This window comes from Micromys minutus (genome assembly GCF_963924665.1).
Source record: "Micromys minutus genome assembly, chromosome: 29".
Classification (NCBI taxonomy): Eukaryota; Metazoa; Chordata; class Mammalia; order Rodentia; family Muridae; genus Micromys; species Micromys minutus.
This window is the reverse complement of record NC_137964.1, coordinates 5,513,116-5,540,849: the sequence shown is the minus strand read 5'-3', so window position 1 is coordinate 5,540,849 and position 27,734 is coordinate 5,513,116. Positions and strand designations below refer to the sequence as shown.

At 45.7% G+C, this 27,734-nt stretch overlaps 1 protein-coding gene across 1 annotated transcript in view; it reads left to right on the top strand.

Annotated features, from left to right (window-relative positions):
* The window catches only part of USP12 (ubiquitin specific peptidase 12), a 44,865-nt gene extending 17,734 nt beyond the window's left edge, over positions 1-27,131 (top strand). Inside the window, exons 2-9 of the mRNA XM_080941219.1 lie at positions 5,045-5,125; positions 9,014-9,227; positions 14,798-15,027; positions 17,241-17,317; positions 17,427-17,510; positions 21,828-22,025; positions 23,085-23,163; positions 24,276-27,131. Coding sequence (XP_080797345.1) covers positions 5,045-5,125; positions 9,014-9,227; positions 14,798-15,027; positions 17,241-17,317; positions 17,427-17,510; positions 21,828-22,025; positions 23,085-23,163; positions 24,276-24,377 — 1,065 coding nt within the window. The 3' untranslated portion in view covers positions 24,378-27,131. The remainder of the gene's footprint in view (positions 1-5,044; positions 5,126-9,013; positions 9,228-14,797; positions 15,028-17,240; positions 17,318-17,426; positions 17,511-21,827; positions 22,026-23,084; positions 23,164-24,275) is intronic.
* Positions 27,132-27,734: the final 603 nt, after the last annotated feature.

The following is a 27,734-nucleotide window of genomic DNA, read 5'->3' as shown; positions in this document are numbered from 1 at the left end:
TGGCCACTAATTTAGTCATAGCTGAAGGTTTTCTGAGCTGACTAGTGGCCATGCTCAGTGCTGCTCATGGGCTGTTGAGATGATGGATAAGAGAAAGCAAGCCACATGTACTACCCTGTGAGGAAAAAAAACATCAAAAACTTGGAGGACTTGCTGGACGCTTTCCCTCTGGGGTTGGAGGTTTTGGGGGAGTGGTGGGCAGCAGGTTGTAGGGTGGGATGAACATGCCCGGGTGCTCCATGGGAAACAGTCCTTTTCATAAGGCCTTGGGAGGAGCAGCAGAGGCAGCAGTTGCCATTGTAGAGCATGGTGTTGGCTTGTACAAAGTTTGATCTCTCCCAGAGACAGCGTCAGTCATAAGGTGTGCTTACCCAGGTTACTTTGTGGCAAGTCCTCATTCTGAGAGGGCGTTTATATTCCCAGTGATGCCTGCTGTGGTGCTGGCACTTGTTTTCATCTTCCTTTGCACGTTTCTAGAGAAGCAGGCCATGATTTAGTAGTCTTTACCCAACTTTGTGGCTTTGTAACTATGGAGCTCGAAGGAATTAAGGAATTAAGAGCTGTGTCTGTACTAGGACACTGTAACTTATTTTGTTTCAAGCCTTATTTTAATGATGGTTCTTAAATGTTTTAGCCTTCCTTGTAACCCACCAACCACCAGAGGTAGTAGAAAAGAAAGGATATGGGGGTGAGGGTGGGACTGGGCCTGTTTAGAAAGGTTTTTTGGAGCAACTCCCATCTGTGTTGTTTGGAAATCAGTAGTTCGTAGGTCAGCAGGCAGTGGCAGCACAGTCCACTCACAAACACTCCATGGATACACCAGCAATCCAGTTTGGTAGAGTTGGGTTAGCAACAGCAGTGACACAACCTAGCAGAGACAGCCAGGCCTCAGCTCGAATCAGCAGGAGGGGCCAACAAGAACACCAGGAGAAAAGTTCTTGGTTGTGCCTCTCAGGGAAGTGAATGTCAGCGATGACTTAACCCACAAGTGTTGCACTGTACTGGCAAGCCATGTTCTCTCTCTGTCGTTCTGTGGAATCTTATTTATTCCCTCCAAACACCACGTGTCCTCCACATGCCTTGCTTTAGCATGTGTATCCATTCAGACCGAGTTCACAGAAGAAACTGCAGCACACCACCAAAAGCTTTTAGTGCGGGTTTTTCTCCATGGAGTCCTGACAAATGCAGCTCAACTATGCAATGAAAGGTGGACTAATGCATTCGTGCTGTTAGCAGAATCCTTCGTGTGTTTGCTTTAGCAGAACATCCTCTCTCCTGTGTCTGCTTCTTTGAGGTCTCACTTAGCCTTTCACACCTGTGTCCACTTTAAGAAAACGTTCCTTCACATATTTGCCCCGGCAAAGCACCATCCAGCCGACTTCCCAAAGAACCCTTAAGTTTCTACTTGAGAGACACCGTTTACGATTCTGTGTGGCAGTGCTGAGGGCTTGCAGGGCATGCTAAAGATCCACTCCCTTTTTGAGGAATAACTGAGGCCACCTGGTTATTCCTGGTGATGCTGCGGTTCATGTGAGAACTAGGTCAGGAGTGCAACTTCCCCATGGGCGGCTGCCGTTCAGCCAGTTTGCAGCCAGCCTGTGGGCTGTATAGCAGGGGTTTGTGTCACAACCAAGTAGCTGTAGTAAGGTTCCCTAAAGGAAAACCCTGGCCTGGCTGATGTGCACTCCAGACATTCCAGAGTGTGGTCTACTCCTGTGCTCATAGGCTGGGTGGTCAGTGTTGGAGCATGGGTCTTTATTTTGTTTTGCCTCCTTCTTCTCCTCCTCCTTTTCCTTCTTCTCTTCCCCCCTTCTTATTTTCTACACAGGGTCTCACTATGTAGCTATGTTTGTCCTGGAATTCACTATGTAGATCGAATTGGCCAAGAACTCAATGTAGACCAGGATGCCCTTGAACCCATTGGGCCTCAACCTCCTGATTACTAGCATTAAATGCATATGTGGCTTTTATTTCAAGAATCAATTCAGCAAGAAAGACCAGAGGATGAAAGATACACATATTTGGAGTTTCACTACTTCTCAGCCTTTTGACAGACATCAAATTAGAAGAAGTCTTCTCTGATCCTTCCCCATCCTTTCTTTCTCTGGTGTTTCTTAACTCGGCATAAATATGGTTTGTTTTCTTGTATCATTTGTTGACGACATTCTAGGACTGGTATGAGGGTTAGGCTTTGTTCTCCTGTATGGCATGAAGCCATGGTGTCTGCATTGCCATGTACTTGAGAACTTCCCAGCCTGCCCTTGCAGCCGCACAGCTGCTTCCTTTCCTCCAGAAGCTTTCTTAGTTTTCCAAGGTCACTGGCTTCCTCACCCCACAGAGGCTTCTTTCCTTCCTGGTTTGCTGTTCTCTTTAATGCACTGACCTCAGCTGACTCTCTTCAGTGTTCAACCTGACAATGAGAAGTGTGAGCTTCTAAAATAAGGTTGAAACATGAGACTGAGAAAAATTTATTGAATTTTCTCATTTATATTAAACAAGAGCAGTGAGAAATAATAGTTTAGAATGACTGCAGCGTGCAAACTCAGTGCATACTGACATTTCCTAGGTAGCAGGTCTGAATGCTGTGCATTCATTTATTTCTCATGTAACATGAACATTGGTCATAATTGACTTTTCAAAGTAAATGTCTCATAATACCCCCACCGTCCACCCCCACATCTGGCTTTACATATGGGCTCTGGAGGCAGGAGATATCGAATGTCTAGGTTATTTCTACTGATGTAATGTTTATCCTAAAGTAAGAGAGTTGTTTTAATGAAAACAGCACAAGTTATCAGTTTGCTTTCATGTGATTTTGTATATCTGAAACAGAAGGAAGGCTTGTTTGATGTGCTTCTGTGTCAGAGAGGGAAACGGTCAGATGGTGTCCTTGCTTTACCAGCAGTGTTTGGCACATTACTGCTTTATTATGAGAATGACAGGCCACGGTGTCTCTGCAGCGTCACTGTCATCCTTTGATGATAATCTCTCTGTATGGAAAGTCCCCATCTTTCCAGACATTTGCCCTGAACAGTCAGGAGAGGTACACCTGAATTTGCTTGAACACCATAGTTCTCGATAAGAGCAATCTTGACCTGTGAGGCTGGCTCCTCCCTGTGTTTTGTTCTAGACGTTGGCCTTTGGCAGATTGTCCTCCATTGTGCTGTCCATATTTTAGTGAAGTGTAATGTGCTGCTGTTCCTACTTGTGTTTGCAAAGAAGGCAAAGTGGCTCCGGATTCTGTTCCTCAGGAAACCCAGGTCCAGGCAGAGACACTCCCAGACCAGACTGAGGCCTTTGCAGTTCAGTGGTGCTCTAGCATGCCTGCTTTCTGTCCCTTCCATAGTGGATTCATCCTCTCATGGGATTGTTTTTTTGTAAAATATTTGGGAGAGGGGTCAACACAGGCTTTCTCTGTGTAATAGCCTTGGTTAGCGTAAAACTTAGTTATCGAGATCCACCTGCCTCTCTGTCTCCTGAGCACTGGGATTAAAGGTGTGTGCCACCATTGCCCGGCAACATTACTGTTTTTAATGAAATGAGTTCTAGTTGGCCACCTTTTGACAGAATAATGGTTTAAAGCACTTGCTTGATTCTTAGACATCACAGGCTTTCTTATGATATGACTACACTAAGTATTCTGTCTTTTCTAAGAACTTGATTGACCCTTAGGGTCTCAGGCTCATGCCCTGGGCTGCTCTTTGTTGGCAGTGCTGGCCTTTCTTCTGCCCTTGCAGCTTGGTGTTCTGCTGCTTCTTGCTCTTTATGCATTCTATCCTGTGTTAGTAATTTTCACTCAGAACTCAAACTTTTTAGCATATTGCTAGAACGTTTTTTTGTGGGGAACTGAATCCACCTTCCACTGTGTGAGTAATTTTGCCATTTGTGGAGTAGGAAAAACGCTGTTCCTTTAGGGCGCTGTTGAGCTTCTTTCCTGAGAAGGTCCAGTGCTGCTGTTAATGCACTAACCCACGCATAAGGTTAAGTTCTTATGGTAGCTTATGGCTATGAGTTGTTGGAAGGGATTTGTTTCCTCTTCTTGCTCTCCCAGCAGCACATTTCCTTGTTGTCTTCCTGTGAAACTGGCTTATTTCTTGGCTAAAGTAGACTGAAAGAGGTAAAGTAGTGGGACCAGGTTCTGGAGAGTTTACTTAGCAGTTCAGGGCAAGTACTGTTCTTGAGGAGGACCTGGGGCCACTTCATCACCCATGTCGGCAGCTCATAGCGCCTTTCACTCCAGCTCCAGGGACACCTGCACTCACGTTCGTAGAATAACCCTGCATACACACATGCACATAAAAATAGTAAAAAATAATTTTCTAAAACGATAAATATACTCAGGAAGTGCCAGCTCTCAGGAGGCTGGAACACTGGGCCCAGCAGTCAGGCCAGCTGTGTACCATGGAAGAACACGATAAAGGAAGAGTGGGGATAAGAGCAGAGTAAGGGAGAACAGGCACAGAGCAGGGGCCCACGTGGGTGTTGATGTAAGTGGGGGAAGTGCATGCTCTGGCTGGCTGGCTTCTGGCTCCCTTCCTTCTAGTATCTATGGTCCCAGAAAGTCTGCCTCCTTTAGGGAGTTGGTGTGCCGTGCAGGGCCACTGGTGCTGCTTACCCTGTGGCATCTGCTGTTACTTCTGGGTCTTTCTCTAGGACAGTGGGTTATAGATACTGGTCCAGTTAGGTCTCCCGTCTTTTAGGAGTCCTGTTACCCAGGCTGGCTAGGCTCTGCACAGTGCGAGCCTTCCCTTCCTTCCTTTTGGCTCCAAGGTGGTTGCCAGAAAAGTCTTGTCCCATTACGGTATGAAAGTTTTCCTTGATTGCTTGGGGGTGGGAAGTGTGCTAGGAGCATGATTCCAGACTAATTTGTGTAAACTAGTATTTAGTCATGTGATTAAAATGTATTTATTTTCATTATCTTTGTTTTTGAATAATGTTGGCTTGTTGTAATTTGAGTATGGCCTTTTAAAGGATGTCTCAGCCTGTTTGACTGGATATTATAGAAATATTGTAAATCCTGATATTTGTGGTTTTCATTTTACAGGGCGCCAATGCCTCGGCATTAGAGAAAGAGATTGGTCCAGAACAGTTTCCGGTCAACGAGCACTATTTTGGATTAGTCAATGTAAGTAGTTCCAGCCTTGAAGCTTTGTAGCACTGAGTCAGTGTACTTCTTCCTTTGTTAAAGGAAACCTGTTTGTGTCATTAGGATTTAAAGTGACCTGTAGTTGAAAGACGGTTAAGTTATCTGAGGTCTTCAGACTTTCAGCCTAATTTCACTGTTCTGGCAACAGAATTCTCATAGCAGAAGTTTGACATGTAACTAGAGGAGTGATTGCTTGATATTTAAGAGTTACCTAGCAGTGTTGCACAGGTAAGGCCACGTAAAAGCTTCCCCCAGGGGAGGCCGCTGTGCCTCCATTCTTAAAGCCTGGCAAGAACTTTGGAGTTTAACTGGTCATGTTCTTTACACAGCTGATACTCACAAGTCTGTCCTGGATATTTCAGTGTTGGTAGTAGATAGGGCATAAAACCACATTTGACAGTGGGACTCCACAGCCCTGTCTGGAAGGTCGCTCTCCCTAGGCCATAATGAAGTGAGGCGCTGTAAGCATGGACAGTGTTTATGCTTCTCTTGGAGCCACACAGCAGCCAGGTCAGGACAGACAGGAGGGTTGAGCTAAGAAGAGACCGTTGAATGGTTTGATGGATGGAAATGCAGCCTCTGCTCTTCATGCCTCATTATTCTTCAAATCCTGCCACTTCTGAGGGTCTCAGGACCCACGAGTTAAGGTGGCTGAGAGTCGTGGGCTCTACTCAGAAGTCTGGTTGCAGGAGACAGGCTTCCCTGTGACTTAACCTTCAGACAACTTCGGTCTCTTTCACCTTTTGTTCCCAGCTCTTCCTTTTTCCATCTCTCCGCTTTTCTCTGGCTAGCTTGGCTGCTTTCTCATTTTTAGGTTTATAACACTACTTACTCACAGACGTCCCTTAAATATCAAGACTGGCTCAACTCTCTTGACACGCCTGCACCCACACTTGGTGCACAACTGTTCCTTCCCAAGCACGGATTTCTGTTTTATTATGTGTGGTTAAGTCTCTATCAAAACTCCAGCTTTGCTTAAAGACATCAGAAGTGTTGGACCTGGGGGTGGTGATGTGGGAATGGGTTGGGTGACTCAGAGGTATTTGAAGTCATGCTCCTGTCTCTGGAACTTACGTGCACCGTGGGCAGTACTGCATCCTTGGAGCTGTTCTAGAAACTCTGAAGTGTAGTCGGACAACCTGGGTGGTGGAGCACTGTGGACTGTGGTCTGAGTTCAAGGCCTAGGATTCCATGCTCTGGAATTTCAAGGAGAATTGCAGGAAGGGGAGGAAACTTAGGGATTTGTTTAAAGGATAGACTACTTTCATCAACCTGTAAGCTGCTGTATTTCCAGGCTTCTTTGCTTTTCCAAGAAGCACATATGGAAGAATTGCAGCTAATTGTAACTCTAGTTCCAGGCTATCTTACTCCCTTTTCTAAAGTTTTTCTTAAGCCAAGAATGGTGGCAGACATCTATAATCCCAGCACTTGGGAGGCCAGGTGGTGGATCTCAGTGAGTTCAAGGCCAGCCTGTTCTATATAGTGTGTTCCAGAACAACCACAACCATGACTACACAAAGAGAAACCCTGTGTTGAGAAACAAAAGAAGTGTGTGAGTGTGTGTGTGTGTGTGTGTGTGTGTGTGAGAGAGAGAGAGAGAGAGAGAGAGAGAGAGAGAGAGAGAGAGAGAGAGAGAGAGAGAGTTTCTGTGTGAGTGTGATCTTAGTTTGGGTTTTACTGTTGTAAAACCCATGTTGACTCCATGACCAAGGTAACTCTTTAAGCCCATTATCATCATGGTGGGAAGCACAGCAGTGCCTACAGTGCTGGAGTAGCTGAGAGTTCTAAATCTTCATCCAAAGGAAGTCAGGAGCAGACTGTTCTTAGGCAGCTAGGAGGAGGGTCTCAGAGCCCACCTCCATAATGAAACGCTTCCTCCAACAAGGTCACACCTGTTCCGAGGCTACTCCCTGGGCCAAGCATATTCAAACCCCACCATGGGGGGGGTTATTATTCTAAGGATTTACTATAAGCTGATTGTTGAGAAAGAATCCTGCATCTCAATGATTTCCTTAATAGAACTGAATAAGTAAAGGAAAATTATCTGATGGCCGGGCTCAGTTTGGGTGTGTGCTACTTCATGGCTGTGTTGACACAATGGGAACCTACACTGGAAAGTTTTATGTCTACCTGACACAGACCAAAATCATCTGAGAGAAGGGAACATCAATTAAAGAATTGCTCAAAGATCAGACTGTACGTAAGCCTGTATGTAGGGCATGTTCTTAATTAGTAGTTCATGGGGGAGGGCCCAGTCCATTGTGGGTAGAGCCATCCCTGGGCTGGTGGTCCTGGGTTCTATAAGAAAGCAGGCTGAGTAAACCATGATGAGCAAGCCAGTAAGCAACACTCCTCCATGGCCTCTGCATCATGTCCTGCCTCTAGGATCCTGTCCTGACTTCCTCCAGTGATGGACTATTAGTGAACCGGAAGGATAAGACAAAGAAGCCCTTTCCTCTCCAAGTTGCTTTTGGTCATGGTGTTTGATCACAGCAAAAGTAACCCTGACTGAGACAGAGCCTGGCTTATATTCCTTTCTATACATGTACATGTTATGGGTGCCCTCTGGTTTCTCAGCCTGTGCCATTTGCTTCTTATATTTCGACAGATGATGAGTCCTTTTTGTCATAAGCATTTCTGATGTAACTATGAGGTGATGTGTTTTTCTCTTATTTCTGTGGAAGTTGATAAATATGTTACATATCTTCTGATAAGGATATCCAAGTGCTAGTTATTGTCTAAATCATGGATGTTGTCTCTCTTTGACAGAACCAGAGTGTACTGACTTAGATTTCTATGGTTAGGTTTCTGTGGCTGTGGTATGACCTCTACTTTGCAGATGAAATGGTGCTGACTAATTAATAATGAGTCTTGGTGAAGTGTATTCCACAGGGACACTTTCTCTGGAGATAGCCAGTTGTACCAGTGAGCCATAGCCTAGACTCCAGTAGCTGTCTTGGGAAGTCTTTATTTTACACTGTCTTTCTGAAGCCAGTGCTTTGATATCCCAAGCAGGCATGGAGATGGAAGTTACACATTCTCACAGGCCTTCCTATCTTTTTAAGTCAGGTTTCTTTAAAAAAGACTGTAGCTATTCTGAGGGTTTTGTCTCTTGGAGAAGAGCTGCAAACAGAATGTTGTTGCTGTGCTTTGAGTTTAAACTCTGGAACTGTGGGCTGGGCCTGGTCCTGCCTTGCTGCTGTTACTCTACACGGATTCTGTATTTGCTTTACCTTGACATATGATGGTCCCATTTACCTCAGAGAAGGAATTATCAGCCTGTGTATGGTCTGTAAGGTAGTGTCACTGTGCTTTTGAAGGGAAGAAGTAGGAGTTGAGTAAGGGGTGGCAGCGCTTCCCCAAGACTTACACGGTGCTGCCATTCCCAACACTGCCTGCCACCTTCCGTGACCCTCCAAGGCTTTCTGAGTTTTAGTTTCTGTTTTCTGTTTGTGCTTGGCATGTAGCTCCTGTGAGACCGGGTAAGAAAATATTTACTCTAGTATATTTCTTGGAAGAGTTTGTGTTAGTTTTGTTTTTGGTTGTTGTTGCTGTTGTTTGTTTGTTTATTTGTTTTTGAGACAGGGTTTCTCTGTGTAGCCCTGGCTGTCCTGGAACTCACTCTGTAGACCAGGCTGGCCTCGAACTCAGAGATCCAGTTTTGCCTCTGCCTCCCAAGTGCTGGGATTAAAGGTGACCACACTTGGCCTATGAGTCGTATTTTAAAACCATCGTATAAAACACTTACGATTTGACCAAAGTCAGTTTATAATGAGTAAGAATAATGGATATAGGACAGAGAACACAGCCCTCTGCTTCCCCAGACTAGCTCTTTGCGTTTAATGGTGTCACTCTTTGCTCCTGCAGTTTGGGAATACCTGCTACTGCAACTCAGTTCTTCAAGCACTTTATTTCTGCCGTCCGTTTCGGGAAAAAGTTTTAGCATACAAGAGTCAGCCCAGAAAAAAGGAGAACCTTCTCACCTGCCTGGCAGACCTCTTCCACAGCATAGCCACCCAGAAGAAGAAGGTTGGTGTGATCCCGCCCAAGAAGTTCATCACAAGATTGCGGAAGGAAAACGGTAATTCATCTACTTCCTAGCTACTGTTTGTTGCTTGTGTCCTAGGAAGGTAAATAGCATTCCGTAACGCAGGTTGGTTGTTTTTTGAGCATCATCTGTTTATACCTCATACTGTGTTAGCTGTTTTATTAGAATATTCTGACAAAGGCAAGCTGGGGGAGAAGAGTTTGTTCTGACTTTCATCTAGAAGGGAGTGTATTTTGTTTGGTCCAGAAAAACATAGCAGCAGGAACTTGAGAGGCTGCCCATTAGAGAGACCATATTTCAACCTGACACAGGAAGCACACAGGGAAAGACCAGGAAGTGGAGTCAAGTTGTAAAAGTTCTCATCTTCCCCAGTGACTACTACCTGTTGAAAGTCTCCAGTTCTGGATCGCTCCATAACCTTCCCCAAAGCATCAAACACTGGACCCAAGTATTAAAACGCATGAGCCTGTGGGGAGGCAGAAATGTGGGGCTCCTGTCTTAGTTCCAGAGGTTCACAGGAAGTGTGATCAGTGTTGGGACTGTGTTCCTCAGCTAAAATCCCACGTGCCAGCAAGTGAGGACCTCCGACTCTCTTCTGCCCACCTGACGTGTCTGTCAGGAGTGGTTGTATTTACCTTGTGTGGTGGTGCGTGCCTGGAACTCCAGCCCTCAGGAAACAGAAACGGAGGGGAAGCAATGGCCCAAGCCCTGAAGTTACAGTGTTTGAGCATCCTATTCATTTATATGCTTGAAGACTTTTCCTGTTTGCCAAAACCTGAGACATTTTTGTAGAGGGTTTAAAAGTTTTTTTTGTTTTTTTTTGTTTTGTTTTTTTTTTTTTTTTTTGCATTTAAGAAGAATAAATTGATAAAGCAACAGACTTACTTAATACCTGCTTCAATGAGACAGATGCCAGAATAAATATTTATGATAAACGTGTCTTCTCAAACTTTCTATTCTTCTTTCTCAACTTCAGAAATCAGTTTGCTAGAAAAGAATTCTTATTTCTTGGTATTGCTGGCATTTGTAATTATGTTTTGGTATACATTAATATTTACCTCAGGGTTTTGGATTTCTCCCTGAGAATTGCATGGGATACACAGATGAATGTGCTTTACTGTCTTATCCAGTGCATGTTTCCTTTTGATGCTTTATTTTAAGTCTCTGGGGAACATGTTGGTCACCTCGGCATTGGTACCCAGTGCTGACTGCAGTGTTAACCTGCCTTACCCTCCTCCATGCTGCGTTTTCAGTACAGTCACCTTGGCTGTGTTTATGCCACTTCAACTTGTTGATTGTTTTTGGTATTTGGAGAAGGGACAGGCTTGGCTTCTATTAGTTCAGTAAGTCTGTTTTCATGGGTTTTGACTCCTGCTATCTGCATAAGCACAGGGGCTCCCCACAGGGAGCGTGACTCCTCCATCTCCACAGTTACGGCAGGTTGGACACTAGGTAATTGTTCACACTGATTATTATCTCTCTGTGGAGGCCTAGGAATCTAGAAATAAGCCCTCAGGAGTCTGACCCTCCACAGGGGAGGCAGGTGACAACTACATTTACACCGTGGCTTTACTAGGAAGGAGAAGCCTGCAGAGGTGGCGTGGACGTGGGAGTGGCCATCTAGGGTGTGGGTGTTGGGACACTCTTGATCAAGTGAGATTAGAGGCTCGACATGTTGAAGCCACTTGATGGCCTAGGGTAAGCATACTGGAAGCAGAAAGTGCTATGTAGGCACACTGGAGGATGGCCAGCCAGAAAGTTCACAGTTGGCAACAGTTTGGTACCTTGAAGACCATGATGTGCAGGCCAGAGCCCAAAGCTTGGGAAGCTTTCAGGGGCTGTAATTGTCATTAGGTCAAAAGCTCTATAGATTGGTTGGCTGGCAAGAATGGCATTCAAGAGGTAGGGCAGAGCCGTTGCTGCTTCCTGTAGGCTCGCCATTTTAACTGGAGGAAATGCAGCACAGGTCAGTGAGGCAGCTGTCAACTGAACAACATAATGCACAGGCATTAGGGTGGGCTTGAGGCCTTCTCAGTGACTGTGAGCTCTGACTGGATAAACCTCAGCATCTATACTATATATGGCATGTGTGTATGTGTGTATATATAACATTTTTTCAAGTTATGAGCCACATTTTCTTTGCACATATCATCGTAACTGTTTGAACACCTGTCTTTTGTTCAGTTGTTCATTCATTCATTCAAAAACTGCTAAGCACATCCTGGATCCCACCCGCCACTCCTGTTGTGTGAGCCATGCAGCTGTGACTGAATAGGGTCTTGGTTCTGAAAGAATCTGAATGTGAAGAGCGAGTCTCAGGTTCGGTGGAATGGTGACAAAATCATGTGTCTATGAAAACATAAATATGTGTATTTAAGCCTGGGTGTGCTTCAAATGAGCAGATAGCAGTTGTTTGCAAATGAAATTAATTAGAAAGATTTAAGTAAATTTTTCATATTTTATCCCGTTCTCTCTCATCCTAAGAACAGCACAGTGTTTGCTGATGAAAGCTCTATAGTTCTTTCCTTCTCTCTCTCTCTCTCTCTCTCTCTCTCTTTCACTAATTATTTCCTTATTAGGAAGAAAACATGGCCATTGTAAGCAGTGACTTAATTTTTACTATTTTGTGTTAATGTTGCAGCTGTATTGGACTTAAGGAGCTTCTTTTCATACATTATTTAATAATGAAATTGCCTGTCTTTCCCACTACACTGTGAGTTCCGTGATGGAGGGAACCCATTTGTTTTTCCTCACCATTGTATTCCTAGCACATAACCTAGTTCCTGGCACATAGTAGGTGCTTACTAAATATTTGTTGAATGAATGAATGAATGAATGAACTCGTTTAACTTACCAAAGCAATTTTGAAGTCCATATTTGCCATTATAATACTTAGTAGAGTGGGAAACCACCCATAAGAAAACCAGTGTTTTAAAATGAGACAGTGCAAACCCTCAGCTCTTCCCTCTGGCTTATGTGCTAATACTTGTTTAATCTTGCTGATCGCTTTAAATTATAAGTAGCCATCTTCCAAGAATTGCAAGATGCTGGTATACTGAACATAACATTTACTGAAAACACGCATTTCTAAAAGTTCAAGATAGGGCATTTTTAATGGATCTGAAGTCACTGTTACGTGAATCACCCCAAGAAGGTTTTCCTTAAAAATTCATTTGCATTTTTTGGGTGATAAACATAGCAGTTATTTTGAAAGAACATGCATGTATGTGAAAGTGGTTTTTAAGGGGGTGGCATTGATCCAGTATCTGCTGCCCACTACAGTGAGGTAATCATCCAAAGCTGGTAACTAGGTTCCCAGCTGTTCTTAGAAAGCCGTTCTCCCTCCCTTCAGTTCCTCACCCCTGCCTTTTCTCTCCCTTGCATCTCCTCTGAGGTCAACACCACCCTTGAGTTCTGTAGCTCAGGCTGGCATCAAACTCACTGTGTCTCAGCCTCCAGTGTCAAGGTCACAGGTAAAAGGAATCACCCAGACCATTTCTGAGTTTCTAATGTCTTTTTATCATTCTTCTGGTTCTTAAAACTAGTGAGCAAGTGAAAAGCTAGTGAAGGACCCTTTCCATCCAAGCCAACTAAGCCAGGCTCTTATAATGTCAGAGTGATGGCAAAATTGTGGTTTCCCTGTTTTAATAGTTAAATATTGGTTACGTGTATGAATTTTTAGTCTGTGTCACCTGCTCATCTTCTTTGCCAATTTTCTGGTGGTTTTCTCCTACCTTTGCAGAAAAGGTTTAGGAGTTGGTCTTATGTTTGTTCTAGAACACATGGGTTACTGATTATGAAGTGTGCACTCCTCTTTTGCTCTGTCCTTTGTTCCTGATGTCTGTGAAGCTAGTGTTCTCCAGCAGCAGCATCAACAGTAGCCATGGTGGCCAGTGCAGCCTGGGGGCAGTGCAGCTGTGGGGCAGTGCAGCTGTGGGGCAGTGCAGCTGTGGGGCAGTGCAGCTGTGGGGCAGTGCAGCTGTGGGGCAGTGCAGCCTGGGGGCAGTGCAGCTGTGGGGCAGTGCAGCTGTGGGGCAGTGCAGCCTGGGGGCAGTGCAGCTGTGGGGCAGTGCAGCTGTGGGGCAGTGCAGCCTGGGGGCAGTGCAGCTGTGGGGCAGTGCAGCCTGGGGGGCAGTGCAGCCTGTGGGGCAGTGCAGCTGTGGGGCAGTGCAGCCTGGGGGCAGTGCAGCTGTGGGGCAGTGCAGCCTGGGGGCAGTGCAGCCTGGGGGCAGTGCAGCTGTGGGGCAGTGCAGCCTGGGGGCAGTGCAGCTGTGGGGCAGTGCAGCCTGGGGGCAGTGCAGCCTGGGGGCAGTACAGCTGTGGGGCAGTGCAGCTGTGGGGCAGTGCAGCCTGGGGGCAGTGCAGCCTGGGGGCAGTGCAGCTGTGGGGCAGTGCAGCTGTGGGGCAGTACAGTATAGTGTTGGGTTCTCGGAGCTCAGAATCCTTGTTACAGCTGCAGGAGGTGGGTCCCTGGTGTTGAGTGAAGACCCCGCCTCAGATGAATGGCATTGCCTGCAGAGTTAAGATACTCTTGGGTCCAATAGCCACACTTGCCACTGGAATGTTGTAAATAAATGCCCTGGCTTTGGAAATGACGTAATGCACGGAGCTGACTTTATGTGTTCATCCGTAGTTCTTGAAAAACAGCATTCAGTAGTTTCTGTCTTAGACATTCCCTACTTTTTTTCTAACTATGTATTTTTGTTGTTCTTTTCTTTGTGTTGGTGTGCATGTGTGTGCATGTAGTGAGGTGCTAGGAATTGACCTAGGGTCTCATGATGCTAGGCGAGTGCTCCACCACTGAGCTATAGTTCCAGGTCTGTGTTTGCTTTACAAAGAAACAATTGTGGTTTTCCTTACTATGCTTTGAGGATGTAAAAATAAAGTTTACTAGTACAACTCTTTTCAGTTAGTGGGCTTGCACTTAGTAGGCCTGCTTTGTATATTGCTGAGAGTGTGTTTTATTTTTATTTTTTGGCTCCATTTTTCCTGGCAGGAAGACTACTTTCTCCAGTCCTTGTAGAATAAAGTCCGCAGGACAAAGCAAGGCCTGAGCCTGTTGAGCTCAGATGCACTCACTCTGCTCATGTGAGTAGAGAACTCACGTGCACTTAGGGCCCAAGGAGCAGCCTGTCTGTGTGTGTCAGCCCACGGCTGCTGGGAAGGCCCGGTCGTGGAGCTCAGAATCCAGGTGGACTGTAGTGCATGTGCCATATCCACACCTGACTGCATGTCAGTCACCTTAGGAGTCTCGAAAAGCCTTACCCCTCTCCTGCTAAGTCAGACTCTGGAGTAATTTCCTTTCATATGCCAGCTCTCAGAGTACTCGCCCCATTAGTAAGCGGTGTCACTCCTGCCGACAGGTTTGCCTCTGCTGAAGCCTTCGTGGAAGGACCCAGGATCAGCTGCGGCTCGCCTCCCCAGCCTGGATCTATAGTGCTGCGTTTTCAAAGCCTTCATGCATCCTAACTCCATTTCCCTCGATTCAGTCAGAAGTTATAGTTGTCTGTTTTCTGTAGATTGTCTGCAATTAACATGTACTTCTAGTTCTGGTAAAATACCAGATTTTATACCAAACATTCACTTTCCTGTTTTATTTTTAGAGCTGTTTGACAACTACATGCAACAAGATGCCCATGAATTCTTAAATTACCTACTCAATACAATTGCTGATATTCTACAAGAAGAAAGAAAACAGGAGAAGCAAAATGGCCGATTACGTAATGGGGACGTGGACAGTGAGGATAACAACAGCACACCAGACCCAACGTGGGTCCACGAGATTTTTCAGGGAACATTAACTAATGAAACCAGGTGTCTTACTTGTGAAACTGTAAGTCCATCAGCGTAGTTGTCAGTCTAAGGCCCTGCCTGTGCTTCTGTGTAGCCTGTCAGGTGCAGCATGCCCATGAGGAGGATGCAAGGGTGCTCACTGCAGTCTGCATCGTGATGTTGGTTTAGTTTAAGAGGCTTTAAAACCATGTCACTGAAACTTTCTGTAAGGTGAGATCAGAGGACACAGAAAGGTCTTGGAAGCATAGCTCCGAGTCTTGACCTCAGGGACACGTACTGAGCCAGGTGTGGTTCCCTCCTGCTGAGTCTGACTATTCAGCTCAACATAAGGGTGTGTGATGCTGTCGTATAACAGTGTTCTTTTGTGAATATTTGCTAAGATACAGGCTTGTAAAATAAAACCAAAAGCAGAAGCATACAGTGGAGCAAACATGTGACGGATGTCGGTTAAACATGATGTGCTCTACCTCTGGTGTGACTGGCAGCAGAGTAGGTCTGTTGGTATCATCTCCAGTGCCTGTGTTATGATTACACACTGTGAAGTGGCTACATTGATGCTAGAGGATGGGGACTTCTCAGTCCCATAATAATCATACAAGGTCACCGTCCTCTGTGGACTGTTAACAACAGCAATGTGGCACATGACTGGGTATTGGTTTATTTCCCCCTTTCTACAGTTGTACACATGTCTGTTGTTGGAATAGAACAGCACCGTGTGCACTCAAGGACGGGAGCACCCTTTGAGTGGACACTTGGTCAAGATGAAGCTTCAAATCAGTTGCCAAGAATCAGACAGCCTTGCACTAGGAAATAAATAAAACTGCCCTTCCTTTGTGATTCTTGGTGGATCTCATCCAGGTCAGGGAAGAGGCACATTCCACAGCAGTCTGTGAAGATGTTTTTGGCTAGAGAAAGGCTGGCTGTGGTGTGGGCCTTTTTCATTGCCTGAACCAGCAGTCAGTGGTTCAGGGCAGTGTTTGATTGCCAGTTATTACAGCAGTGTTTCCAATGGAATATAAGATAGGATCAGGGAATTGGACGTTATTTTGTTACTATAATGAACTTTGATCTGTTATAAGGTATCAAAATATGTGTACACCTATGTATGTGGAACACACGCACTTGTCTTCCATAAAACAAAACAGTTACATGTTGAGAAATGTAGTAAGAGGTAAGACTAATATGTAGCTTTGGGGCCTCTGGGAGACTTGTGGAAGGCTAGGCCAGACTTCTGAAGTCAGGTTTATATTGAATGGGAAAGACAGAGAAGAAATCTTTTTGAAGGAGAAAGCTAGATTAGCTATTCTGTTCCAGTGTTTGACTATTTATTAATGTAACTTGTACGGGATGGGCACTATTTTTCTAGGTTCTGTGGCCTGTAGCATACACTGGAGAATTGAGCCATCAGTAAGCGCTCACGTTGCTGCCTTTATTGAAGTAAGCTAGGGGTGAAATCTAGGTGTTGTCCAGAGTGTATAGATACACATCATTTCTTTATAACACAAATTTAAGAACCAACTCTGGCAGAAAGAAGGTGAGTGGAAGGTAGTAGGAGATTATTGAGCTGGAGTCTTAGCTTCATTGCCCAGCAGGGAAGATTGACCAGTGATGTTGAGACAGTGTTAAAGACCAGGATGGGTTCTGTCTGAGTTGAGTGTGTAGTAGACACAGTGGAGGATTTCAGAAGGGAGCCGGCTACTGCTGCTGTGCTATTCTCTGTTTTCCTCTATTCTTCCAAGGTTGATTTCAGCTGCTCACCTTACCTTTCCTTTTCCCATTGTTTCCCCTGAAGTGTGGATGTTCCCGAGTTTCATTGTATGTGGCTCTCACTCTGCATCAGGGACATCAGTCCATAGTCATTGTCACAGGTCCAGTGAGCCCCATTTATATCTCCAATCTAGGTGGCTCCTCCTACACGCCCTGGTCTTGAGGATCTAGTCAAAGCAACTGGGCAGTGATCAGAAGTGATACTGTTTTATCAGAGGGTAGCCTGAGCTTCTGAGAACCAGAGTGTGAGACACGACATACTTTGAATGTCATCACTCTGGGGAACAGCAAAATTCTTGTCCTCTCATCCTCAGCCCATGAAATGGTCAGGTGTTCAGTGTCTTCCCAGACAGGAGATGTAAGAGGTGGACATTTGCTCAGTGCTTCTTTGGTATTGTAGACTGAAGTTGTCTTCCGAGTATAGTTCTTTTAACATGGCAGCTGGAAACTGGTTGTATGGTCATTGAAATAACTCATGTTTTACAGATAAGCAGCAAAGATGAAGATTTTTTAGACCTTTCTGTTGACGTGGAACAAAACACATCGATTACTCACTGCTTAAGGTTAGTGTAGAATTATTTCCTTTGCAGGTTAATATTTACTTTTGGTTTAGAATATTTTTAAGTGAATATATTAGATATACCTAATAAGCTCACTTTTTGTTTTTCACAGAGGCTTCAGCAACACAGAAACTCTGTGCAGTGAATATAAATACTACTGTGAAGAGTGCCGGAGCAAGCAGGAAGCTCACAAGCGGTAGGCCCACCTTCACAGTTGGGAGTGTGTGCGGACGCTGACGCATGTGCAGGGGCACCACAGAGAGCTGAGAGGACCGCAGTCAGGACTCAGTTCTTTCACCTTTTAAAATTGAATTCGGGTCTTCAGGCTTGGGTAGAACTATTGCGCCAGCCTTTTCAAAATTAGTCTCATGACTCTTTGGTCGTGGATGTTGAGGGTAGTAGGCTTTTCTATCTGAAAATGATCCGCAGAACTGCACATTGAGTGCGCCTTCTTGACTGTGTGTGTGAGTGTGTGTGTGTGTGTGTGTGTGTGTGTGTGTGTGTGTGAGAGAGAGAGAGAGAGAGAGAGAGAGAGAGTGTGAGATCATGCAGCCCTGGAGCCCTGGATGTCTTAGAACTTCCTATATAGAGCTGCCTGCCTCTGCCTCCTAAGTGCTGGGATAAAAGGTGAGCCCCACCATATCTGGCTCAGGGTTTTGTTTTGTTCTTTTTTAAACACCTGGGTGCTGGGATCCAAATGCACATTCTCATGTTTGCATTTGCATAGCAAGCATTCTTACCCACTGAGCCGTCTCTCCAGTTCTACATTTAGGTTGTGAGCTTAGCCTTTAATGGCTGTGCCATCTCTCCAGCCCAGTCCCACATTCTTACTGTTAGTGTTAGCAGTAAGGCTCAGTGGGAATTGCTAGATGAGCAGTGCCCAGGCTGGAACCATACACTACATCTGTGGCTCATCTTCAGGTGTGGGCTTCAATGTCATAGAAAGGAGTCTTGCAGATACAGGTCTTGTAAGTGGCATGTAACTGTAGTGTGTCCTCGGTGTTCGTCCCCATGCTTGCTGACTCTCTAGGACTCAGTACTTGGTATACAGTCACGCTCACAGCTAATGTTATCACAAAGGACAAAGCCAGGCGGATTTCCAAGAGGCCCTGTTCCAGTGAAGTGACACAAGACACTGAATTTCCTCTGCCCAGTGACATCATGGGAAGCTCTTTGCAGGCTCCATGCCCAGGATTCCTATTCCATGCTTATCATATGCTTTCTCTGTTACTTTGCTCTGAATTCCAGGTTCTCAGAAGGGAAGCATGTGTTCGTATTAACCATACCGTAGGTCAGATAGTTTGGGCCCAAGAGGATAGCTGATGTATGGGATTTGAGGTGCTCCTTAGACCCGTGTTCCCAAGTGCCACTTTCTGTAATTCCTAGAGCCAGGCTACCTGGGAGTCTGCTGGCCATGCTGTGTCTCTGTACTGGCACCACTGTTGCCACTGTCACCCAACTCTTGGTTTTTCCTAGAATTCTTCATGCAAGTTACATTTTCTCATGTTGCAATCTTTAAGTATTTAGTGTAGAGCTATTTAAAGATTGCAAAAACTCCACCCTTCATTAAACTGCCATTTTAAAAACTTGAGGCACAGGCTGGAGAGATGACTCAGCAGTTAAGAGCACAGATTGCTTGCTCTTCTAGAGGTTCTGAGCTTGGTTCCCAGCAGCCACATGGTGGCTCATAACCATCTATAATGGGATCCCATGACTTCTTCTGGCGTGTCTGAAAATAGCTACAGTGTACTCATATAAATTAAATATATTTTAAAACAAAGAACAAAAAACCTTGAGGCACGCTCAGACAGCCCATTATTCTTCCTGTTTTCGTGTTCTGGTTATCTACATACAGCACAGCTGGTGACGAGGGCAGGTCCCTGTGGCTCCTCAGCGCTGTTGCTTCATCACGGTCTGAACTCACTTGAGCTTCTTCACTTGCCTTGGAACTAGCTGATCCCAGGCTGCTCTGTGTTCCTGTCCTAGGGGAATGACATCTAGGACTCTGGATGTGTGCCTTGCTGTTCGGATGTCACTCTTCCTGAGCTCTTCCTGAACTGAGCAGAGGATGTATGGACATAGGTCTACGTCTGTACCTATCTGTGCTGAAAGCTGTGGCTTTGCTGTGGCTCCCATTGCAGCTGACAGCACAGTTACTGTTGAATAAGTTCACCCCTTCCTAGTTCTTTCTGAACTCTGGCTGCCTGGTCACCTCAGCTGTTCTGGCTCAAACTCCTTTCCAAGCTGACTGATTCAATCTGGCTTCTCTCAGCGTCTAACTTAATTGTTCTTTGCTCTCTGTTCTTGTGAGAGTTGGGCATATCTATTCTGTCAAATCTTTCATTACTTTGTCTGCCTCTCAATTAGACATCACTTGCAAACATGGTTGCTTCCTTCTACAAACTAACTTTACTTTCATTGTTTGGTGTGTACTAGGCTAGAGGTATTAAGGGTGTGTGCTAAGGCTGAGCCACACCACAATAAAAAACAAGATTTTCCAGTAAACAATACAGTCTTGGGGTTCACAATGTGATCAAATAACCTGCAGCATTTACTGTTTTTGGTTAGCACCCCTGTAAGTAGTGGGTCTCTTTCCCAGCCTGACCCTCTCCCATTCCTCCTGGAGACACCCTCCTCCCTTGCTTAATATAAACTGCTCTATTCTGGTCCTAACAGTCCAAATGGATTGCTCATACAAAGAAGGGAAAAAGATGAGATTGGGGCTGGAGCAAGGATCAAGGCCCACGTGTTAAGTGTCAGTGGAGGATTGAGGAGCAACAGGAGCTTTGCTTTTAAGAGAATTGGTTGTGGAGTGAGGGCCGTGAGGGCAGGCAACATTGGGAGAAATAGCAGCAAAGAAGCAAACAAAACACTATTTGAACGTTTCGACGTTAAAAGCCAAATTCTTTGACTCCCAGATTATTTTATCCTCTTGTAGAATATATCTCATCGTTACACCTTGTGATTCTTAACTGTGGCAAACACTCTGAATTCGCCTTTAATACTGTTGTGGACGTTTCCTTGTGGCGATAACCATTCAGTTCAGCTCAGGTACAGAAGATAGAAATCCCACCGTCTGGCTTGGTGTAGCGTTGAGGTTGTTGCTGACTCCCTGGAGCATGGCTGGTGACTCTGGAAAGCTACACCCCTGGTCTCCATGCTCAGTGTGCAGGTCACTCCCATGGAGTCTTCTCTTTCCCAGTGTCGTCTGAGTTCTCTGGGGAGAGGAACCAATAGGATTCATGTTGAGAGATTTATTTTGATTGGATTTAAGGGCCACTGCTTGAGATGAAACCCATATCTAATGCTGTCAGTGAGGCCCAGAACCTGAGACTAGGTTAGAGGCTCTAGGGAAAGCTACTGTTATCACCCTGCTACGTAGGCAGAGCAATTTTAAGTCATTAGAATCAGGTTCAGGCGTGTGTTTACCCATTGGAGTAGGAACCAACACAATCAAGACATTTTTGCCAGTGAGTAAGAAATAGGTTTATTTCTTTAGTATTAAAAATCTGTGCTTTGGGATCCATCAAGCTCCTAGAAAGCATTTTCTGTACCCTGATGCTTGGGGAAGTGTCTTCCCTGTAAAATGCAGTCAGGATGCTTGGGAAAGCACTGGTTAGGTGAACATGGCAGGTGAGACAAAGCTCCACAGCCTCACTTGTTACCGGAAGCATTGGCTGAACTGTGTGAGGTCCTGCTCTGTTGTGGAAGAGAAACAGACGGGTCTGCAGCGGCGCACTCTGCAGCGCACTCTGCGGTGAGCATTGCCTCAGGCTCGGGCTTTGCTGGGATCCAGAAAGTTGTAGTGGCTCATAGAGCAGCAGACTGTCAGTGACTGGCTTTGGGGTGGGCCCTGGTGTTGCTGCAGCTGCTGCTTAGCCAGTCATTGCACCGGTCACATTCCACTTGTTCCCAGGTCACAGTCTGATTAGGAGCGGGTCACTAGGGAAGAGAGGACCGGCTCTGTTGGCCGATCTCAGCTGGTCATTGTCAGCTTCTGACGCTGCCGTGGTGTTCATTTCAGGGACTCCTCTCCTCTATGAAACATCTTCACCCAGCACCGCACTGTCTTCCTTAGTGTTCCTGGTCAGATGAGTTGCTGATGTTGCCAGTTGTCTCTGCTGCTTTTTGAGGAATTTTCAACTCAAATATGAAGGCTTCTCACATCTGTTCTTTGCCTGACATCAGTTCCATAGTGTAAAATAAATATAAGTAAATAAAGTAAATAATTATCACAGACATGAGTGAGATGTACACTCTGACATGCTGTCTACAGAAGCAACCTTAGGACACATGATGGCAATGCGCGCCTTTAGTCCCAGCACCCAGGAGGCAGAGGCAGGGATATCTTTGTGAGTTCCAGGACAGCCAGGGCTACACAAAGGGGAAATTATTCCAGTATCAGTCAGATTCCAACAGGGTCAAAAACATAATTCTTTTGCACCAACTTAATAATTCTTTTAAGCTCACAGTGAATGTTTTCTGAAATTCTGTCTTCATCTTTATTTTTCAGAATGAAAGTTAAGAAACTACCCATGATCCTGGCTCTGCACCTGAAGAGATTTAAGTATATGGACCAGCTTCATCGATATACAAAGCTTTCTTACCGGGTGGTGTTTCCTTTAGAACTCCGTCTCTTTAACACTTCAGGAGACGCAACCAACCCTGACAGAATGTATGACTTGGTCGCTGTTGTGGTTCACTGTGGAAGGTAATTCCATGTTCAGGTTATTCACAGTGACTGAGCAAAAGTCTTTTTTCTGCATGTATGTTTCTATACCACATGTGTGCCTGGTACCCTCAGAGGCCTGAAGAGGGCGTCATCCACTGAAATGAGTTACAGATGGTTGTGAGTCACCATGTGGGACCTAAACACAGGTCCTCTGCAGGAGCAGCCAGTGCTCTTAACCCCTGAGCCATCTCTCCAGCCCCCTCACGTCCCTGTTTTTTTTAAAGACAGAATCTTTGTTGTGAAGCCCAGGGTGACCTTAGACTCCTCAGTACTGGAGTCCTTGGTCTGTGCTCCCACACCCAGCTAGACTCCGATGTCCTTCAAGATCAGTTTATTTTGAAATACATAACTTTAATCACCCCTTCCTTAAAACCTTTACTACCTTAACTTTATGCTTTCATTTTTATTCTTGTTTGGCTTAGTCTACAGGCTGATGTCACAGCTTATAGAACTTGACATCTGTTGGTTTCCTGTACCTTTTTGGGTTTGGTGTTGAAATGATAATGCCTGAATAGATTTTGCAAGACAGACTGTTCCCAAGCGTGGTTAGGTGTGTTCTCATCAGTGGCTGTGAGACGTTACACTCAACAGTTCACTGGTCTGACTAACTCGTGTGCCTCATCATCCCCAGCCAGCCAGCTCTCTGTGTGGATACATGTTTTGTAGCCCTTTCTTGCAGGGGTGTGTGATTTCGGGGTTAAACCCAGAGTCTTACACATGCCAAGTAAATGCTGTACCACCTAGCTGCACACCTAGATCTCTCTAAGAGTGCCTAGCATTCCTCTAATGCAGGAAAGGTAACTCCCAGCACCCATCTCAGGAGGCTGACAACTGCCCTAACACCAGCTACAAGGGCTCAGAAGCCCTCCTCCGGCCTATTGAGGGTGCCTGCACATGAGTGTGTGTGTGTGTGTGTGTGTGTGTGTGTGTGTATCACACACAGACACTTAAATTTTTCTAACTTTGAAATTTAGAACAAAAAAATTTAAATATGTTTTTTAAAAATTAACTCATTTTTTTTTTTTTTTTTTGTTTTAGTGGTCCCAATCGAGGCCATTATATTGCAATAGTTAAGAGTCATGATTTTTGGTTGTTATTTGATGACGACATTGTAGAAGTAAGTAACTTCTTAATTTCCTTGGAGTTGTGCGTTTCTCTTCTTCCCTTCATAGCTACTCATTCACGTGTGGCTGGTGGCATTGATTAGATCGTCAGAGTTCATGTACAGATGTCTAAACCAGTGTAGTGAGACTTTGTTGGTGTGATAAATACTAGGACCAACGTGCCGTATAACTAAAGCATTTAATTGAGCCTGTGGTTTCAGACACTTGAGTCTGTGATAGAGGCAGGAAGACCTTAGGCCTTGATCTACATGCAGGAGGCAGAGAAACCATTCTGGGAGTGGGGAGAGGAAGATAAACTACAAAGCCCACTCCAGTGACACCCCTCCTACTCCTTCCCAAACAGCTGCTCCAGCTAAGACCAGGCATCCAGAGGTCTGAGCTCATAGGGGCCGTTCTCAGTCGAACCACCACGCCCACTGTAAACTTTTCTTTGCAAAGGTGAACGTGCTGAAATGGATGTTCACAGCCACTAGGCAGAAGAAAGTGTGGTGCGTCCTCACCCGGGCAGACTCCCTTGTTCCTCTTTGCCCAGCACAGCACTCCACATGCCTGCCCTCCATCCCATCCCGGCACTTGCTGTTTGCATTTGTACAGTGGTGATTAGTGTTTTCCCGTGCTTTGTGAGCACAGCTGCACAGTCCTCTGAGCCTGGCCTTATGTTTCTCTGAGCTTCATTCATTCCCACGACAGAGCCTCCTGCTCACTCTGTACTTGGCTGCGGTGTGGAGCAGTGGAGACTGAGACACGGGGTTTCATCCGTGATGACCGTTCCAAACAGTCCTCCTTGTGCTTCACCGACAGAGTCTCTCACCTTTCTTGATTCTAGGCTAGACTGTTGGGTTGATCATTTTTACGCACCCAAAGTAGTGGACAGTTAATGTGTTTCACACGGTTCAGCTGTCACTTGGAAGGAGAGGTGCTGGCCCAAGGGTAGCTATGGTGTTCAGCTTTGACTTGTTGCTCAAGATTTTTCCAACACGACTTCTCAGCTGTATGGCTGAACACTGCTTGCCCCATTCTTAGTGACATTGGATATTGTTGTTTGTTGGTGTTAAAAGCATGGTTCTCAAAGCGGAAGTGCTAATGTTTCTGTTCTGCCTCACAGAAAATAGATGCACAAGCTATTGAAGAATTCTATGGATTGACATCTGATATCTCCAAGAACTCCGAGTCTGGGTACATCCTTTTCTATCAGTCTCGGGACTGAAAGGAGCCACCGTGGAGAGAAGCTTCTGCATGCTTCTCTGGTTGTTTCAGAAAGGATGAAGCTGATGTTCAAGAAGAGAGAGAGACGCAGGACGCTCAGGGCAGTAGCTCACTTTGCATACAATAAAGCAAAGACTGGATTAACATGCCCTTCCGGTCACAGTAGTTGAATTTTTTGCTCAGGAATCATGCTGTCTGTGCAGTTCCACACAAGGAAGTGAAATCAGAGATTCCAGCTCTCTCACAAAGCAGCTGCCAGCTGCCGACACATTTTCTGTAGTAATTGCACCAATGATGATTGGAGTTCCTCGGGAGGGCAGTGGAAGAATTAGAATGTGCTAGGTTGACTGAGCACACTGCACTGTGCGCCAGCGTGTGGGATGCGTGCACTGCGTGGGAGCAGTGTCGGTCTTTTCCAGCATCCGGAAAGTACCTTTGGGCCCAACACTTGCAGTTGCCTTCCTGACGCACAGAGCACAGACCGGAGCCTAGTGTCAGGAGGTCAAGGATACCCTGCTTCTCTGGAGAAGCGTGTGATCATATACAGTGTATGTACATGGAGGGAACAGCTGGTCAAAACTGGCTTCTTGATTCCCCAAGGGGAAAGACTGGCTTTGTAATGGTCTTTTTTCCTTATTTATTTTACTTAAACTGGTGGAGTCCAAGCATTGTATGACGTGCCGGTGACTCCACCAGCAAGTCCTAGCATATTTTATTAGTTTGTCAGCGGAAGTAGTCCTGCCATTCGTGTCTGTTTAAAAGGTGAACTGAACATTCTAGCTGAAATCACTAAGATAATCATGGGAGGACTGCAGCTGCAGGGCCAGTGCTGTCAGGAGGGACTGCCTCTGGCTGAACATTTGCTCTTTGCTTATAGTTTGTCACTTTTTTTTAAGCTTTAATTTCAGTAAAGTAGGAATTCCCTGTTGCTAGAATGATAAAGGGATCCCCAGTGTGAAGCCAGCGGCACGCCAGCCAGAACCCCAGGACCGGGCACAGATTGCACACAGCTGCTGCACTCTTTAGTCTCTTTTTGGCCTTGGGAAGGACTAGTAGAGCAGCCAGAACCCCAGCAGCCAGGCAGCTCAAGACCTTTGGAAGATTACATTTTGATAAAGTTGTCATCTCAAAAAGAAGTCCCTCCCCCTCTCGACATGAGCGTCCTTTTAGAACAGCGTTGAGACACAGCTAGATCTGTTGGGAGTTTACAGAACAGTCCGGGGAGTCTGCACAGAAGCCAGGCATCAGTGGTGTGACAGTGACTGAATGGAACTTGCAGGAAGTGGTTGAGGATTGTAGTCAAGGTCCCAGCTGTCAGACTCTGGGTAGCCTCACCCTGCCCCCCTCATGCCATGCTGGGTGGCAGCCTGTTGATAAAGCCCCTGGTTTCCTAAAGCTATTTTACTAAAACTGTTGACTGAGAAGCAAACAGCAAAAAGAAATGTTTTTTGTGCTGCTATGATTAACATTTATTTTCTACCTTTAGCTCAGGAAATGACTTCATCTATTCATCCCATAAGCAGATTTGTAACGGGGTCACTTAGCTAATCGGGCTTCGTAGACAGATGTGCTGGGAGAAAAAGATGGCCTTTTGGCAAACTCATTTTGATAGTTTCTGAAGCCTTACCCTGGCTGGCTTTTGTGATCTGCGAGGATTGCACAGAGAACCGCAACCGAGAACGTGGGAGCTAGAGCCGATAGCACACACCTGCCGAGGGCCACACCAGCTGGGTTGGAACTCAGAACTGCATTTTCTGCAGCTTTGTGTTCAAAGAAAAGGCATAAAGTAGGACTGAGTCCTTGAGGCTGCGTTGTGCAGCACTGAAGTACTGTGTTTGCTTGCACACATTTTTTGAAGGTGAAACACAGGCAGGAAAAACCTAGTGAAGTTCTCCAAGAGGCAAGTCGTAGCCCGGGAGCCGAGCTCCAGCCCACCTTGCTGGGCTCAGGTCTGCGCTGTGGCCTCGCGGGGAAAGGAGTCCTGGGTGTTGGCTCTAAATTTACCTTTTACTCATGGTGCAGATGGATCTGAGTAAGACATTTGGAATTTCATCAGAAACTCAGTAATCTTAAAGAGCATACAGGGTTTGGGCTGGGGCTGGGGATGGCAGGTATAGGAAGTGACAGAAAGGTGGCCCGCCCAGCACACTTCAGGTGATTGTTGTTTGGCTGTGATTATGAAGAGTGCAGATGAGGCTGTTGCTGTGTAATTATGTACATGTTAGCTCGGGCAGCTGCCCCAGATTTTGTATATTAGAACAAAAGTTTCTATGAATTATCATAACTAAAAGTAAATATTCTAAGTTAAGCCCACTTCTGAGTCATGCAGCTTCTGTCATGGGGCTTTTACCTTTAGAAGGTGACTCAAGGCAGGAGCCGGTGGCTCAGGAAGGGCACGGAAATGTGCTATAGCGGCCTTATGGCCTCAGCCATCAGCGTCAGGTGTTTCTTTCCATGATGGCCGTAGGAAGACCTCACTTTCATAACATGCTCCTCCTGATACTTTCTGTAAAGATGCTTTTCATTAAATATTCTCTCGTGAGGGATGTGGCTGGGAGCTGGGAGGCAAGGTGCGGGAATCCTTACTCTCCAGTGAGCTTAGCTGTGTGACCTTGGGCAAGTCACTTAGCCTCTCTGTGCTTCAGTCTCCCTCTTGTAAATGGGAGTAATACCTACCTCACAGGGTTGTTGTGGGGATTAATTAGAGAGGAAGTCTGTAAATCATTTAAAAGGTTCTTGAAGAAGGCGCTATATAAACACAAAATAATATCTATTAAAATTGGCTTATTTGTGTTTGTTGGTTTTTAACTATATTTTTTTCCTTTTGCCTAAAATGTATTTGAAATTAGACAGATACATTTTAGGAATATGTATCAGTCCTTTTTGAGTTGGCAACTTTTGTTCTCCAGAGCCCCTAGAAAACCACACATGTAAAACAGTGCTTCTTGGGGGTCTCCCTTTCCAGCCCTATGACAGACTTCCCAAGTTGAACATCAAGGAGAAGTTTGTTTGGGCTTATGGTTCTAGGGGCCTCAGTTGGTAGTCACTTGGGGCCTGTGGCATGGTGGCACAGTCGACCGAGAGCCTCTGGCAAGAGGCAAAGGTCTAGGGTTGCATCTTGCTTCGGGGAAGTCACAGTCAACTCCCTACTGTTGGTCCTAGCAAGCTACCTCCGTGTCCTTGGGGGATGCTGTGTCCAGACTAGCTGTTAAGCAATGGCATGCCTTTTGAGACATCTCTAGTTTATAAGGGGTAAGTTCCCAGAGGCCAGTGTCCGTCTGTCCCTCCTCTGCTGCTGTAACGTCTGGAGCATGCTCAGGCGCAGGTCTGAATAGCTTGAGCTGTAGTTGGTGAGGTC